This window comes from Leopardus geoffroyi, chromosome E1, assembly GCF_018350155.1.
Source record: "Leopardus geoffroyi isolate Oge1 chromosome E1, O.geoffroyi_Oge1_pat1.0, whole genome shotgun sequence".
In the NCBI taxonomy this organism is placed as follows: domain Eukaryota; kingdom Metazoa; phylum Chordata; class Mammalia; order Carnivora; family Felidae; genus Leopardus; species Leopardus geoffroyi.
The window spans coordinates 46395402-46413061 of NC_059330.1; the positions used below are offsets into that span (position 1 = coordinate 46395402).

General features: G+C 55.5%; 1 protein-coding gene across 3 annotated transcripts in view; it reads right to left on the minus strand.

The window, feature by feature from the left end:
* Positions 1 to 17660, minus strand: part of SCN4A (sodium voltage-gated channel alpha subunit 4) — a 44567-nt gene that overhangs the window by 10719 nt on the left and 16188 nt on the right. For all 3 annotated transcript variants that reach the window (XM_045489448.1, XM_045489450.1, XM_045489449.1), the window contains exons 3-15: positions 17522 to 17640; positions 17294 to 17383; positions 16885 to 17013; positions 16320 to 16411; positions 14439 to 14735; positions 13532 to 13595; positions 13150 to 13291; positions 12156 to 12365; positions 11387 to 11540; positions 9265 to 9503; positions 7347 to 7520; positions 6259 to 6615; positions 1317 to 1805 (exon numbers count right to left, since the gene is read on the minus strand). In XM_045489448.1, coding sequence (XP_045345404.1) covers positions 1317 to 1805; positions 6259 to 6615; positions 7347 to 7520; positions 9265 to 9503; positions 11387 to 11540; positions 12156 to 12365; positions 13150 to 13291; positions 13532 to 13595; positions 14439 to 14735; positions 16320 to 16411; positions 16885 to 17013; positions 17294 to 17383; positions 17522 to 17640 — 2556 coding nt within the window. The remainder of the gene's footprint in view (positions 1 to 1316; positions 1806 to 6258; positions 6616 to 7346; positions 7521 to 9264; positions 9504 to 11386; positions 11541 to 12155; positions 12366 to 13149; positions 13292 to 13531; positions 13596 to 14438; positions 14736 to 16319; positions 16412 to 16884; positions 17014 to 17293; positions 17384 to 17521; positions 17641 to 17660) is intronic.

A 17660-nucleotide genomic window follows, 5' to 3' on the forward strand; every position in this document is an offset into this window, starting at 1 on the left:
GGTGGGGAGGCTGGTGCTCTGGCCTGGCCGGGGCTCTGCCACATCCTGCTGGCACTGTCCCAGGCCAGGCTCCTAGCCCTAGGCTCCCTCATCAAGGGGACCCCTTCATGGCTGGAGGTGAGGCCCCTGAAGGCCCCTGCAGGCAGCTTGGGGGGCAGTTCTGGATCCAGAATGGTGACCAGAAAATTACAGAGGTCCTTGTGCCCAATTGACAGAAAGAGAAACTGAGGCAGACAGTTCACGCACTGAGTCATTTGTCCTGCCTGTGTGTCCCAGCTGCCACAATCCCCCTTGGAGCCATGCTTGCCCCTCTCAGAGTCCCCAGAGCCTTGGCCCTCCAAGCTCTCCAGCACTCCCCCACCCCCGCTCCTCATACCGAGGTTGGTGCCACATCTCCCTGGGTATTTATAGCTTGGCAGGCATACGGCCCCCTGGTAAGTCAGCATGCCACATATTTAGGGGGAATAAGGAGTCAAGAGCTTTTAGGGCAAAGTTCTTTCAGGCTCCAGTACCCAGCCAGGCCCAAGGCCGATAGGGTGGGGGTGGGCAGGGGGCTCTGCCCTAGCTGATCTGCTAGCCCTTCCCCTGCCAGGCGAGGGGAAGCCTGGGGCTCAGAACCAGCTCCCCGGGGAGGTCCAGGCAAGGCCCTAGCCTCAGCCTGAGCTTCCGGGGCGTGACTACCAGTCCCTCTGTCACCCCTGCAGGGGAGGGGCAGGAGGAAGGGGCATCTCCTGGGTGGGTGGGTCAAGGCTCCTGCTGAGGCTGTGCCCAGCCCTCTGCTCTCCTTATACCCAACCTGATTGGCCCCCAACCCCCTCCACCCCTCAGACCCCAGACCCAGCACTTTAGCCCACACTGGGAGATCGGGACTAGCCCCAGTGGGGACTAAACAGAAACACATGATAATGGCAAGGACTTCAAGCCCAGAGGGGGATTGAGAGAGGCCTCTGGGATCCCAATCCTGGAGCTAAGGTGTCACAGGTAAGAACATCCTGTCCAAGAGCACCACCTGCTGGTGAGATGGGGCCCAGGTGGCATTGCAGAGCGAAGGGACACTAGGGAAGGACAGTCAGGGCCCATCAGAATCACCGTATTGACAGCAGTAACAGCAGTCACCAGGCACAGAGAGCGTACCACGTGCTTTATACACAGCATCTCACCAAATGCTCACCGAGGTAGGTGCCATTACCCTCATTTTACAGATGGAGAAAGTGAGGCTCAGAGAAGAGTTGGGACTTGTCCAAGGTGACACAAAGTTTGAAGCCATATCTATCTCACCCCTGACCCCGTCAGGCCAGGCCCCGTGATGGGCTTACCTTGCCATCCTCAGGCTCTGAGAAAGTGTCAGTGTCCTCCTCCGTGGGCATCTCCAGGTCGGACTCCTCGGAGGCAATGGGCACGTGAATGGTCAGGTAGGGGTTGTTGATGAAGTTGAGGTGATCCAGCTCAATGCTGGGGGGAGAGCCGTCCACCAGGCCCACGTGGCTCAGGATGTGATTGTCCTTCTTCAGGTCCTTGTCATCCTCCTCGGGCGGCGGCTCCTTCTTCTCATCCTCTGAGGCACTCTCCCCAGCCTCCTCTGCCGCCCCGGCCTCCTCGGGCCCCCCGAGGCTGAGCATGATTTCCTTGGGGCTCAGGATCTTGCCGCGCAGCAGCCCCAGGAGAAAGGCTTTGGCAAAGCCGATGCCCCACTTGATGCGCCCAATGGCGATCTGCAGGTTGTTCATCTCGCCGTCCTCATCTGAGGCTGCCAGGCTGTCGGCACTGAAGGAGCTCAGCAGCAGCGCCAAGAAGAGGTTCAGGACCTGGGGGGCAGAGGTTGGAGGAAGCTCAGCTCAACCCCTGGGCCCGTGAGGGTGCCGCCTTCGGCCAGCCTGAGGGGCCTCAGGCCTCCAGATCAGAACGGCCACATGCTGGGCGTTTAAAAGAATATTACCTAATGGGATTCTCACAGCTGCTTGGGGAAGCGAGGAGTGTTACTATCGCCCCGCTTTGTAGATAAGGGAACTGAGGCTTAGGCGCACGATAGGATTCCGTAAGACCATGGCAGAGGCAGGATTTGGGGAGGCCCACTGGGTGACAGGGACTCTTTCCATGATCCTGTCTTCTAACTCCACTGCTGGGGAATGCAGAACAAAGAACAGAGCTCATGTCTCTGAGTTTCCAGGACTTATTGAGACCCTGAATCTGTTGAGCCTTCTTTTTTCTGTCTGGTTTATTTATTTTTTTCATGTTTATTTACTTTTGAGAGACAGAGAGTCAGAGAGACAGAGTGGGGTGGGGGAGGGGCAGAGAATCTGAAGCAGGTTCCAGGCTCCCAGCTGTCAGCACAGAGCCCAGCACAGGGCTTGAACCTGTGAACCGTGAGATCATGACCTGAGCCAAAGTCAGACGCTTAACTGCCTGAGCCACCCAGGCGCCCCTTTTTCCTGTCTGTTAATAGAGGCTGTGCTCCCTGGTGTTCATATCCCTGTACCCTATTGCTCTGGGAAGGGCATTTGACCTACTGTTATTCACCCCCTTCTCTTTCTTTGGGATTCCCTGCTCCACTTAGTTTTCTTCCCATATTCCTATTGAAGGCCTTAAGAGGCGACTGGTCTACCCCTCTGGTCTCTAGCTTTATTTTTCAGGGACAGGCATGTGCTGAGTCTCTCCCACTGCGGTGTCCTGGTTCTCCCACCTAGTAGAGACAGACATTCGATCAGTGCCATGAATACGATGCAGTGGGTTTTCATGGCAGTAGAGATGGGGCTGCACAGGCTTTGAAACCATGCTGCTTGGGGTAAAACCCCAGTTTACTAGCTATGTGTCCTGAAGCAAATCATATCACTGCTCTGTACCTTGGTTTCCTCATCTGTATGATGGGGATGATTCCAGTGCCCACTTCCCAGCATTGTTGTCAGGATTAAAAGATCAATAGAGCACACAGTAGGCACTCAAAACTTGTTGGCTGTTATGCGTGCAATGACAGAAGGTACAAGGGACACAGAAGACTATGGTTAACTCTGAGGCCAGCTCAGCATATTGTTAATAAGGAGACTGAGTCCCAGAGTGGTGGAGTGACTTGCCCTACGACACACAACACAACCAGGACTAGACCCAGGCTTCCAGTCATTGCACATCTTTAGAGGACATCATTCATTTAGGCTACGGTGTGAATGGTAACCTCAGAAGTTGCACAGTATGGTGGCCCTACCATCCACCACTCTATCCCCCCGCCCCCAGGGAATGAGGAGAAAGGTGAAGTTCAGCTGGGGTGGCAGGGCTGGGTCGTACCAGGGGCCTTGGGTCAGGGCTTGGTGTGTGAGTGGACAACGAAAGAGTAGGGGAGCCTGTACATGTCCATCTGCCACCCTTGACCAACTTCGCCATGTGTCTCTCACTGCCTGGCTTTCACCGGGTCCTCCAAGGTCTTTTTATCATTGCCTTAAAAATCATGTTAGGATAATATCTTTAATGTGTGTGTGTGTATACATATATAACTCTCTTGGGGAGAACATGCGAGGGGGATTCCTCCCCATCTCTATACTCCCTAGAGACTTTTCTGCTTTTGTCCCCAAACAAAATTTATTGGTCTTTCTTTCCCTTTGTTGGGGGGAAGCATCCAGTTGCCAGAAACACATCTGAGATGGGAATTAGCTGCTCTCTGGGTCAGCAGGGTTTGCACACGGCTCCTTCCTGGGACAGAAATAGCTGCCTCGGGCAAGGCGTGGGGAGGAGGGCTGGAGGGAAGGGGGATGGACACCATGTTCCCCCCAGGGGCTCTGAGGGGTGGGTTACCTATGACCTCGGTCATTTCCTCTTCTTCACAGTAACCCAGAGGAAGTGCTCAAGCGCCATGATGCAGGGGACATGGGTCCCCACACTCTCTGGCAGGATGCCGCAGTGTCCTCTGGCAGACATCACCTCCCATGAGGCTGGGGGGTGGGGGGGGCAGTGGGCGGGGACAGTGCCGCCTCCCTGGGCCGCTCCACTCCCTCTGAGCAGAGTGAGAGAGCCACAGAGCTGGGCTGGAAAAGGGTATCAGTGGCGCGTGTGCATGTGTGTGTGGTGGGGGTGAGAGTGACATGCACACAAAGGCAGTGCAGTGGTTCCAGACTCTGGAGCCACACTGCTTGGGTTCAAATCCTGTGCAGGTTCCTAGCTTACCTCCCTGAGCCTTTGCTTCCCATCTACAAGACAGAGATAAAACAGCATGTCCCCATCGGGCGGTGGTGAGCATTTAGAGAGAAATATGCAGAAAACGCTCAGAATGCTAGACAAATGTAAACAGAGGTCAGTCGTCACCGTTGTTATTGCTGGTATTGACACCGTCATTCTTACCACTGCTGCTATTATTGATGTTGTTGGCATGACATAGGCCCAGGTTCCAGTCTGGGCTCAGTTTCACACTAGCTGTGTGGTTCCAGGCTGTGCCTCCTCGGAGCACAGCACCAACGTTACCTGCCTCCCAGGGTTGTGGACAGCATTAGGGATAACGCATGTAAAGCCCTTTGTGCAGGGACCGGCACATGGTAGGAGCCTAATACTTGGGGGTGTGATGCCAACGGCGTTACCTAAACCACCACTCCCTCTTCCCCTACAGGCCTGTAACGTTTGGACTCCCCTGGCCTTGTAGACCATGCGCTTTGGTGAGCACTCAGACCATCCTGTGAAATAGGTCATCACCATCATCGTCCCCATTTTCCAGATGAGAAAAACTGAGGCCAGAGAGAGGTTAAATAATTTGCTCAAGGTCTCCTAGTCAGTAACTGGCAAAGCAGGGGCTTGGAATGTTTTTGAGTTTACACACAGTCAGACAGAAACCCACAGCAGACCCTTTTGGTCACCCTAGCCTCTTAAACTTACCTTCACAAACTTCTCAGACCCAGCTACCCCCTCCCCAATCCTGCCTCAAAGTTCTGATGGGGCATCTTCTGTCTCTCTGCAAGCCCTCGACAGCCAGCCTGGGTTCTCCTGCCTAGCTCTCCCTGAGGGCTCAGGACCTCGTCCCATGGTCTCTTCCCCAGTGGAGGTGACACCCCTCCCCATCGGTCTACCCCTGCCCCCAGACAGAGCTCAGCGATATCTGAGAAGCGCTGACCCAGCAGCCCAAGGATTCCTCAAGACTTTGCGGAATCTTGTGTGGCTTCCTACCCCGGTTGCCCAGGGCAGTGTCGGCCGCTGCAGGGGGCAGCCAGGCACAGCAGTCCTGGCAGGAACACCACCCACCCCGACCAGGGGAGGAGTCGTGGGTGTCAGGACAAGGAGACACGCCTTCCCAGGCCCTACCACAGAAATGCTGGTCACGGCCCCCACCCTTGTGCCTCGTGGCCTCCTGCAGCTCCTCCCCTGCGCCAGCCCCACAGGCCAAGCCCTGAGCCACAGAAAGCGGCAGGATGGAGGCAGTTTATGCCATCTCTGGATTCTCCCTGCTCCCGGGTGATTCCAGGAACGGAGAGGGGTGAGCCGGTGGGAGAAGGACAGGAGGCCCAGAAGTTCTGGTGCCAACCCTACGTGCCAACGCCTTCCTGCACATTGTCACAGTCAAGCCTTGCAGCCTCCCCGTGAGGTGCCCACCATTTTTCTTCCATGTGAAGTCAGAGAAACCAGCTGACCAGAGAGCAGTAACTTATTCAAGGTCACACAGATGACAACGGAGCTGGGACGGGAGCGTGGGTCTGACTCCAGTTATCATGTTACTTTGTCCCAAACACTAAGTTTCAACAGTACTATTCAGTGTGGTCTCTGCACCGGCAGCAGCCGCATTCGTTAGAAATGCAGATTGCCAGGCCCTGGCTCAGAGCTGCTAAATCACTCTGCGGGAGTGGGGCCAGGCATCTGGGTTTTAAGAAACTCCCAGGTGATCCTCAAGCAGGTCAAAATTAGAGAGCCACTGGGTTAAACCATACAAAATTGCCTTCTTGGGTGGGAGAGGTAGGACACAGGCAAGTATTAGGGATTTCATACAGTGTGACCACATGGGGAAAAAAAGTCCTTGAAGGACAGCCCGATTAAAGGAAATAAAGCGTGGGGGGTGTTAAGAGTCTGACTCTTGATTTTGGCTCAGGTCATGACCTCACAGTTCATGAGCTCGAGCCCCATGTCGGGCTCTGTGCTGCCAGCACAGAGCCTGCTTGGGATTCTCTTTCCCTCTCTCTCTGCCTTTCCCCTGCTTGCTCGGTCTCTCAAAAATAAATTTAAAAAAAATAAAGGAAAAGGATATGCGCGGGTTTCCCCGGGTGGGGGTGGGGGAGCCACCCAGTGGGTGTAACTCACCACTAGGTTGCCGATGACCATGACCATGAGGAAGACGGTGAGGCACATGGCCTGGCCGGCCACCTCCATGCAGTCCCACATGGTCTCGATCCACTCCCCGCACAGGATGCGGAAGACGATGAGGAAGGAGTGGAAGAAGTCGTGCATGTGCCAGCGGGGCAGGCTACAGTCCGCGGCGATCTTGCACACATACTCCTTGTAGCTCTTGCCGAACAGCTGCATGCCCACGACGGCAAAGATGAACACGATGATGGCCAGCACCAGCGTCAGGTTGCCCAGCGCGCCCACTGAGTTGCCGATGATCTTGATGAGCATGTTCAGCGTTGGCCACGACTTGGCCAGCTTAAAGACACGCAGCTGCCGGGCAGGGGGAGGGCAGGGGACAATGAGGCCCAGGGACGCCCGGCCCAACCGGAGGGAGCTGCATCTTTAGGAGAAAGAACTCTCCCATGAGTGATCTGAGGCCTCAGTCTGCCTCTCTATTAAATGGGAATACTCCTATCCGATCACCTCATCCTCTTTATGTGTTCAAAAGAAAGAGTCCCTCATCTCTTAAAGATACAGACTGAAGTATTTACAAGTGACATTGTGTCAGGAGTTGCTTTCACCTACTTCCCCTCCCCCCCAGAAGTGGGGGACGGATGGAACATGAATGACAGAAGGTTAATGGCCATTGGAGTAGGTGACAGGTACACAGAGGTTCATTATACTCTATACATTTGTGCATGAACGAAAGGCCCCATAATGAAGTTAAAAAAATACAGAAGCACTCCTATAGGGTGGTGGACAGGATACTAAATTGGACTCCCAATTCCACTACTGATGCTTCCTGAGTCCCAGGCTTCAGGTCTGCAATATGGTCCCTGCTCCACTGTCACCCAAGGTCACTAGGGGTCAGCTCCTGGGGCTGTCATTTCAGCCCCCGGCAGCCATCTGTGATAAGGGGGGTGCTCTCTTTCTCCCCATTTCTAGTAAGAGAGGTTCCTAGTATTCTGAGAAGCACAAGTGGCTTCTTGGGGATCTCTCTTCTGACCCTCCTGGCACCCCCACCCCACCCCTCCTCAGCCTGGCCCCGGGGCCTCACGCACCAGCCGAAAGGAGCGGAGCACGGACAGTCCCTGCACGTTGGCCAGGCCCAGCTCCACCAGGCTGAGGGTGACGATGATACTGTCGAAGATGTTCCAGCCCTGCTGGAAGTACTCGTAGGGGTCCAGGGCGATGAGCTTCAGTACCATCTCTGCTGTGAAGATGCCTGTGAAAACCTGTGGGGTGGGGTGCCATCCGCATCACAGAGCCTCAGGGAGCCCGGGGCTTTGGAGTCTCCCCGTGACTTCCACCTCCTGGCAGAGCCCGCAGGGCCTGAGGGGGGCGGTCCAGAGCCCTGAGTGGCGGGGGGGGGGGGGGGCAGGCAGTGGAACCCACCACCCACGTGTGTGTGGATGTGAGTGAAGAGTGCAATGGCCGGGCCACAGAGCAGAGACAGACCCGAACCCATGCACTTCCGGCCTTGTGACCATGGGCCAGTCACTTAACTTCTCGGGGCCGACCTCCACCACAGTACTTAGAACTCATAGAGCACTCTGTGGCTCACATCATGACCTCACTGGTGTGCCGCTCCCTACGCAGTTGGGAGTGACTGTCACTTGTCCCAGAGATGAGAACGTTGACGGCTCAGAGAGAGAAACAGCAAGTGCTCGCTCCTGCCACCCATCCGGGAACGAGTCAGATCTCAAAGTCAGGTGTTGGGGTGCTTAGTTCAGTCTTCCTGTCTCTACACCCTACCCTCTCTACCCTGACTGGCAGGGGTCCCAGAACTCAGCAAATCTCAGTGGACTCAGAAGTCTACGGTAGGGGCCAAAAGGGGGCGAGGTCAGGGATCCACGGGAAGACCAGAGCTGCTCCCCACAAACCTGGCACAGGGGTACACGGGCTGCCTAGCCTCTGAAAGCTCCCTGGGCATGGCCCCCTCCTGCCGGGCACCAGCTGCCCTGGTCCACGGCCTGCCTGTGCACATGCTGAGCCCCTCCCAGTAGCTGTCCCTGGCCGTGGCAGGTGCCCAGACGGCAGCAGAGTGTGGGCAGGGGGTGAGCAGGCAGCGGGCAAGGCCCATCACGCACACCCCAGCAGCTGCACGCCCAGAGCACGCCCTTGCCCCTCCAGCCCAGCCTGGCATGGCTGCCACAGGCATCTCCATGGGATAGAAGTGCCTGCCTCGCACAGGCTGGAAAGTCTAGGGTCTGATGCCCATGCCACCCACACAGTCCTCCTACTGCTGCTGGCCCCCAAATTTTATTCTCCCTGGGCTCCCCGCACCCTCGGGGTGGGGAGAACATCTTGCCCATCTGCCATCTGGAAAAATGTCTAAGGGAATTGGGAAGGGCGGGGCAGGGCTGGAGGATGAGGCGGCTTTTTCCCTTTGTCAGGCTCCACGGAGGCTGGAAACGAGGTGATAATGCTCCTAATGGGCAGGGATAAGCGGGCGGATCAGTGTGTGTCAACAATAGCGGGGCAGGAAAGGCTGGAGGGGAGCTGGCCTGACCATGCTGGAGAAATGGTAGTGGGCAGGGGGTTAGGGTTGGGGTACTATGCCCTGGGGCCTCTTGGGCCTGGGTGCCCATGGCTATACGCCCCCACTTTCAGGTCTCTTGGTCCCTCTTAGGCCCACAACAACCTCTGAAAGGGGAGACCTGTCAACCATTCCCCCACCTCTGCCTCCGGGGCATGACCTAGACCCCAGATCCCCTGACTCTGGGTCCTAAAATGTCCAGCACTTCATCCCTACTCTCTCTGCCTGCAAATACCCTAAAACCCAAACTCCACGTCCCAAGGATCACCCCATATATCTCCCTGTACGTCAGCTCATGCCCCCCCTATGCTGGGAAAATGACCCTTGTATGCCCCCCAATAGTGCCACATATTTCCAAACAGCCCAGCTGGCCCCATAGGGCCCTGTGGCCCCTCTCCTGTCCTGCGTGGGAGAGATACCTCTCCCTGTCCCCTCCCTACCAGGTTGCCCACGGTGAGCATGTTGTCAAACTCCTCTGTCATGGGGTAATGCTCCATGGCCATGAAGAGGGTGTTGAGCACGATGCAGATGGTGATGCCCAGGTCCACAAAGGGGTCCATGACAATCAGGTGGATGATGTTCTTGAACTTCACCCATGGGGTGCAGCAGTTCCATATGAGCACTTTGTGGGCACACTTGTACCACCACGGTGGGCACTTCTGGTGGGCCTCTTCCAGCTCTGGGAACAGGGTAGAAACACACCTGATGAGGATCCCACCCATGTCCTCCTTCCCGGGCCTGTATCTTAGGTCCCACCTTCTAGGCCTGCCCCTTGAACTCCACCTCTCCAACCCATAGCCTTCAGCCAGGCCTACACCAAGCCCCTCTCTCACCCAGTTACCCTCAAGACCTGCCCCTGCAGGCCCTGCCCACAGGGTCCAACCCCCAAAGCCCTGCCCATTTGCTCTGACCCTCAAAACTCCACCCCTTTAGCCAGGCTTGTCTGAAGCCCCTTCTCTTAAGGCTCCACCTGCAGCTGCCCCTTCTCGGGGCACCCACCGCACAAAGCCTGCCCCTCAATGACTCTCACTCCCTGACGGAGGTCTGGAGCTGTGATCTCTGGCTGGGCGCGAGGGTCCCTAGGGAGAGGTGGGAGGCCACTGTAGAGGGCTGGGTCCCATTCCACCTGCTACTGGCCAGGGCCACTCAGGAGCAGACCGAGGTTCCCCCTGAGGGCTCTCCCTCCCATTCCCAGTAAAGCTGACACCACCAGAGCGTCTCTAGCCGGTCTGTCCTTTCCCACCACAGTGGCTTTCTGGAATCACTGTCTATTCTTGCCACCTTAGCACTACAACGCTGTTAGGCCCATGGATAAAGCTGCCCTTCCTCCTGGCCTTCAAGGCCTCCGTTGCCTGTAGGTGTCCTCAGCCTAGGCATGATCTCACTTCGTTACCACCAGAAGTTTATGAGCCAATAAACTCGTAGATGAGGAAAGGGGACTGGAGGGGGGGCAGTCCCATGGGGACCTGGGTTTGACAGTATGACTGGGACACCCCAGGGAATTAGCAGGGAATTGGACCTCTCAAAGGCTGCAGATTCTACTCTGATGGTAACATCCCTACCCCCAAGCTGGGTGCTAGGGCAGGTGCCTCAAACAATGTCTGACACCCAAAACTTCTCACAAGGGTCCCAGCAAGGGCAGTGTTGAGTGATCTCCTCAGCCAGTGATGCTGAGCATCTCCTGGGGCATTCTCTGACAGAGCACAGATTCCTGGATGCCTGTCACACAAAATCAGGTGAGATGGTGCCCTCCAGAGGTCTGCAAAGTTCTCCGCCCTCCAAGTCCTTCCTGGCACAAGGAAGGGGAGGGGGACATGGGAAGGGGACCAGATCTCTTCTTTGTCAGATTTCCTTTATTCTTCCTTCTCTTGCTTCCTCCTTCCCTTCCCTTCACTCCCTCCCCTTTTCCCTCCCTCCCCCCTTTCCTTTCATCTATCCATACACTTATGTCTCTTCCCATTCATTAACCTTTCAGCCCATCCATATGTCTATTCATCCATCCATCCATCCATTTGCCCACCCACCTATCCATCCACCCATCCACCCATCCATCCAACCTTCCATCCATCATCCATCCATCCATCTATTCATGTTGTGTCTATCCACCCTGCCCTTGTTACCGTATCCTGTTCTTTCCCTGAGACTTATAAGGGCAGTGCAGGGATTTAGTATGGAGAATCTGTGACTCTACTCGGGCAGAGTTTGATCTTTGACCTTTAACTTTCACCCAGAAGACACCGAGGAGCAGGATTTCCAGTTAGCAGAACACTGGGCCTTGCTGGTTAGTATTATTATCCTCTCCTTCCCCATTGGCTTGGCAGCCCCCCAGGCTCTCCTGGAAAGCCCCAGTTCCCACAGCAGCCTGGCATTGCAGTCAGGACTGGGCCAAGCTAAGCCAGCACTATATTTATCACAGCCATTTCTTCCACACCTGTATAAAGTACTGTCCTCCCAATGCTGGGCCCAGCCAGGTCCCCATGTGCACCCCCCTACCAGGAGCCCGAGTGGCCTGACGGGCAGGACAGGCAGAACAGGATGTCTACAGGGGTGTTGAGCACTCACCTTCCATAGCATCAGAGATACCGCTGTCTGCGCTGCAGCTCTGCCTTGGAGGCCCCTTCTCCCCCAGTGATGTGTCTAGGCTGCCATTGCAGTCTTTACCGTGGGCTGGGTCCCCATCTGCCTCCCCGCCTTCCAGAGCCTGGGCGGCCTTGGCCTGTGGGTCAGCAAGGGTGGTGTGCATGGAGTCCATCTCTGAGCCCGGTGGGTGGACTGACTCTCAGAGTTTCTTTCCAAGTGCTTTAGGATGGGGGCCCCTCTTCTTTTCCTGCACTGAGCCCGGTGCAGTTTGGGGGGCAATCTCTGCGGCAGTGGGGCTGACAGGGTAGGGGCCAAAGTGACTGAAGACCTTCATCCCCAAAGACCCTCCATTCTCTGAAGCTTTGATTGACCCTACACTTGATGAGATGGTAAGAAATGGGCAGCTGCTCCCTGGGGCCTCATCAGGACCCACCTCTCCCTCAGCACAGACCCGTTTCCTGCCCCCAAAAGAATCACAAAACCATAGATATTTGAGCTGGAAGGCTACTTCAGGTTTAACTGCTCCAGATCCCTGTTGTTCATGGGGAAACAGAGGCACAAAGCTGCAAACTACTCTTTCTACTGCCTAGACCTCCCATCCCACCAAAGCCCCCAGCCTGGGGCCTAGCGCTCGCCCTGCCTTGCAGCCTCTACCCCATGCCTCTCCCTCACCCTCCGCCTGCCCGGGAGAACCCAGGCTGAGGGGCAGGGAGCTCCCTGGATCCTCGGCCTCCTCTCCCTGAGTTCAGACCTTCTCCAGCTCCTCCTGCTGCTTTTTGAATTTCTCCAGCATCTGCTGAAACTCTTCTTCTTTCTCCTGATCCTCAGCCAGGGTGGTCTCGTTCTGCTCTGCGTATGCCATGGCCACCACTGCCAGGATCAGATTGATGAGGTAGAAGGAGCCCAGGAAAATGATGACCACGAAGAAGATCATGTAGGTCTTCCCAGCTGCTCGGAGGGTCTGAGGTGGGGGGGGGGGAGGAAGAGAGGGGGTGTCACATGGTACCCTGCCGGATTTCACCCACCACCCCTCTCCACATACCCATTGCCCAGATAGGTAAACAGGTCCCTCACAGAGCCTGGCGATTTGAGGACCTTGAGGCAGGGTATGGTCATCTTTGGCAGGCTAAGCCACATTCTGGGGAGCTTCAAAATATATACTTGGGATCCAGACTTCCCTGGTCTCCTGGCTCAGAGATCCCTGAGGACCTGAGATAGATATCGTGAGATCAGAGAGCCAGGATTTAAAAAATGGTGAACATGAGCTTTGGGGTCAGCTTGAATCCTACAGTTCTACAGTTCCTGGCAGCTAGTAAGAGCTCCACAAATAGTAGTTGTCATTATTACTATCGTTAATATCGTCAGTGGTAGAAACATTATCAGTGGCCAGAAGGCTTTGTTGCTCTAGACTCAACCTGCCTTCCATGCAAACAGTAGAAGCTAAATAACTGTGTAAGAGCAGAGTTGAATTTCTAAGCGGCCCGACCGCTTCCTGTGAGGCCTGGGGGTCTGTGCCAGGCCCAGATCTCAGTACTTAAGGCAAAACTGGTAAAGGGAGAAAAGGCTGTGGCTCGGATGTGGGTGGGTCCCCAGTGTCAGAGGGCTCCAAGAACCTGTGTGTGGGGGCACTGAGGGGAGTCTCAGGGAGGAGGTGGCCTTGCTCTGGGTCCCGCCAAGCCCTGAGAAGACTGTAGGGATGGGAGAGGTGGCCGTAGGGCTGAGAGGCAGGGTGGGGGCAGTTGTACCAGCTGGAAGAGGTTCTCCCAATAATCCTGTGTCATGAGGCGGAAGAGAGCCAGGAAGGCCCAGCTGAAGGTGTCATAGCTGGTGTAGCCATAGTTGGGGTTCCGCCCAGCCTTGATACACTCGTAACCCTCGGGGCAGTGCCTGGGGATAAAATGGGGTGCTGGCTTTAGGGAGGGAAGAGAATACCAGCTGAGGGACAGATGGGGGAGCCCAAGGGGAAAAAATCCTATAGTTCTGTCTGTATCCCCCAAACAGGGAAGTGTTTCAGTCATGTCCATGGGTCTTCCTCAAATTCCCACCACCCCCACGTTCCTGTCCCTAATCAGCTCCCATCTTCCAACACCCCTGGGACAGTTTTTCCCACTCCCCAGTATCACTCACCCAGCATCGCTGCTGTTCCCACAAAGCAGGGCGTCATTGGCACCCTCCAGGAAATAGAAGTTCCCTTTGGGAGTCAGAGGCCACAAAGGAAACATGTCACCCATGTGGACACACTGTGGACACATGCACCCATTGCGCTCCTGTGGACACATCTGTGTGGACCACATACACCAAATGGATGCTCTCTGGGTGCCCCTCCCCCTCCTTTAAGGTCTCTGGGTAGATGCACTATAGGGATCTCGGCCGCAAGCAGTCAGCTCAGTGCCCTGCTGTGGTTGTGGCTGGGCAGTCGGGATACAGCAGGGGCGCAGAGAGGCGGCAGGATCATACATGCAATGCGCATGCCTGGGGCCACCACGTACCTGCGCAGGGCCCCTGACTGAGGGGTGAGCAGGCCGGGAGGGCGGGGGAGGTAGAATCCAGGGGCCAGATTGAAGAAGGGGTACCTTTCTCTAATTTGCTAGAAGGCATTGTGTAGACTAAGTGTGGCTGGCGAGACTGTGTGGCTTGCGCGTGTGTGCCCGTTAAGTATGGCATGTGAATAGGCGAGCGTGTGGGTGCCTGGTGGTGACCCTGCCAGGGTGCCAGCACATAGTGTTATGGAGGAAAACAAGGAACGTGTAGGTTAGGGAATACGGACTATGGGCCGCTGCTTTTCATAGCAGAAGCTTTAGGATTTTCAGAGCAATTGGTCATTTACTGTCCCGTTCACCCTTTGAGAAAGGTATTGTTGTCTCAGTTTCATAGGGGAGGGTACTGAGGGTTAGGGAGACCGAGGGACGTGTCAGCGGATACCCAAGCTGGTAAGTGATGGATTTAAGCTCAGGTCTCCCCTGCTGCTTATCTCACAAGGGGCTGCCCTAGGGGCTGGGGCAGATCCCACCGGCCTCCCCCCCGCATTCCTTACCTTCATCATTGATGTAGGCGTCCCAGTCAAAGGTATAGTTGCTGGCCCAGCTCTCGTGGCCGGTCCACGTCTCATTACCATACCACGTCTCATTACCATACCACGTATCGTTGCCGTACCACGTGGTGTTGGTGTCGTTGAAGGGTGGGGGCCAGCGCACGCACTTCTGCCGCAGGTTTCCCATGAAGAGCTGCAGCCCGACCAGGGCAAAGACACTCAGGCAGAAGATGGTGAGGATCATCACATCCGACAGCTTTTTCACCGACTGGATCAGGGCCCCCACGATCGTCTTCAGCCCTGACCATAGGGAGGAGGGTAAGAGGAGGGGGTGGGCGGGGTGATAACTCACTCCGCTATCCTCTGGAGCCTCTGCCTACTGCATCTCTCCTTCAAGGCTTGAGTTACTAGGGGCACCACTTCCTTGAAGCCTTCCCAGATTAACCCCACCCTCCTCCGATCACATCCTTGATGTGGAGCCTTCGAATGGCCACAGGGCCTCAGCCACCAGAAGAATGCACTTTACATAAGGACTTTCCAGGCTGTTGCCTGACCGGTAGAGTAACACACGGGCACACAGTGGAGTTGCATGAATGTCACTAGGTCAACACTCCCAAAGTGTGTTCTACACAACACTGATCTCCCAAGCTGTGCCCTTAAAAGAAGGGGTTCAATCATGTTTGGGAAGGGCTCAGCTCTAGATTTTGCTCTTGGAGAGTCACTGTAAATTATCCCATCAAAGGCTCTGACAAGTCCTACAGAAACAAGCAAAAACTTTAATACCATGTTTCCTTAACTTACTTGAGAACAGAACCCCCTTTCTTTTTTCATTTTTTTAAATGTTTGTTTATTTTTGAGAGAGTGAACAAGAGTGAGTGGGGGAGGGCCAGAGAGAGAGGGAGACAGAGGATCTGAAGCAGGCTCTGTGCTGAGAGCCGAGAGAGCGATGTGGGGCTCGAACTCACGACCTGGGAGATCATGACCTCAGCCAAAGTCGGACCCTCAACCACTGAGCCACTCAGGTGCCCCAGAACCCCTTTTCTTATTAACATCTAAGGAACAGCAGGATTCACTCTGAGAAGCTCTAGACTGAGTTGGAGATAATAATATCTACATATAATATAGATATATATCTATATATAATAATATTTATATATAATAATAATAACATCTCCAAACCTACCTCTTTGGGCAAAGGCATAAAACATCTTACAGAATTCCAGGGACAGATTCCCATCATTTATAGAAGAGCCATAACTTCTTTGGGCCTAATCAGAGTGTCTCTTGCTTCCATATTAGTTCATTTCCTTATCTTAGCCTGTTGGGAAAACAGGTGCTCAACTGCCCTCTTATCAAAACACTCTGAGCTCTGAGGATGCTGGAAGCTGGCGTCGAGGAAAGGCACGGTGGCTTCCCTCGGTGGCCAGCGAGCAGTATGGCCTTTGGTAGGCACTTGCCCTCACAGGGTCTCTCAGGGTCTCACCTTCCTCAGCCACAGTTTGAGGGGGTTGGACTAGGGGAGAACATGCCCATGTAACCCTCCTAACAACCCAATGAGTGGTGCCGTTATTATCCATATTTTACAGGGGAGGAAACTGAGGCATAGACAGGTGAAACCACTTGCGTAAAGCCCAAGTTAGCTAGTGAGACTTGAGCTCAGGCAGTCTGGCTCAGAGTCTGTGCTGGGCTTCCTCTCAAGTGCCCATCTTCCAGCCTCTGGCCCCTTCTCTTCCCTGGCAGTGGCGGCCTCCCTGTGTATCCAGGTTTTGGTGTGAGAGTGTTATGACCCTAGGTCAGCCTCCTGGAGCTGTGTGTCAGGTTCCAGGCCTGGGCATGGGGCGAGGCCTGCTGGCCCAGGCAGGGGGTCCCCCAGCTCTCCAGTACCTGGGATGACTGTGATGGTTTTCAGGGCCCGCAGCACCCGGAAGGTTCTCAGGGCTGAGATATTGCCCAAGTCCACAAACTCTGTCAGGTACCTGGGCAGGGGGGATGAGGTGAAGGCTGTGTCAGAGTCAGAAGTGGGTGTTAGGGCAGAAATCGCAGCTTCTCCAGGCCCAGAATGAGGATCCCCATGGAATCCTTGTGGTTGGGTTACCACAGGGGTTGGGGGAAAGGCCAGGTCAGACACCCTAAGGTTCCTGTTGGGGCCCGAGAGCTGGGAAAGACAGTGCAGGAACTTTGCTGGGCATAGCCCAGCTGTCCCAGTGTTGGAGGGCCTGTGGGACTGGGGTCCAGGGCTGCCATGTGTGTTTGCACATGCGCTGGGAGAGCCTCCAAGCCGGACTCCAGAAATGGCAGCTCCTGGAATTGGACAGCTCACTGCACACTTGCCTGTGATCCCCACGGTTCACCCCTCCCAAAGGGTCAGCCCACTCAGCTGCCCTCTTTGAAGCCTGGCCCCCTCCCCTCCCCCTCCTCAGCCTTGGGACGCCCTCTGGGCCCCGCTCACGCCATCATGATGACACTGAAGTCCAGCCAGTTCCAGGGGTCCCGGAGGAATGTGAAGTCATCAATGCAGAAGCCTCGGGCCAGCATCTTGATGAGGGACTCAAAGGTATAGATCCCTGTGAATGTGTACCTGGTGGGGAGAGGGCAGGCAGAGGCAGGTGTGGCAACGACAGACCTCCCAGCGGGGAGGTCACAAAAATGAAATATGCCACCCAGGGGGTTGAGGATATTGGTGAGAGGGACAATGTGCACCACCCGAGGGCTTACGGTGTTGATGGGGTGACAGTTATAGAGTGTGTGTCTTCCTGGAAGACAAGAGCAGTATCCTCAAAGTACAGCCCCCCGGGGTGAGCTGTGTCCCAAGCCTGGGGTTGGGGGCGGGGGGGTGCTCCGAGAAGGGGAAGACTTACTCCACATGCTTGGACCAGGAAGGCGGGTTGCTCATGGTCATGAATACACAGTTGGTCAGGATGGTGATCATGATGAACATGCTGAACAGCGTCAGGGGGAGGGTCAAGGAAAGTGAGGGAGCAGGGGGGGAGGGGAGGTGGACGGAGGGCCTCCTCACCCACAGCACCTGGCTTTGCCCGTCCCCAACCCCTTCGTGCCCCTGCTCTCGCTCCATTTGGGCAGGATATGAGTGAATGAGCACCTTGATGGCACCACGTCTGATGATGCTGAAAGGGCTCAGCATGTAGAGAGCTGGTGTAGCGGAGAAGCGAAAGATGGCCTTGCCCTTGTTAAGCACGATGAAGGTCTGAGGCAGAGAGAGAGCTG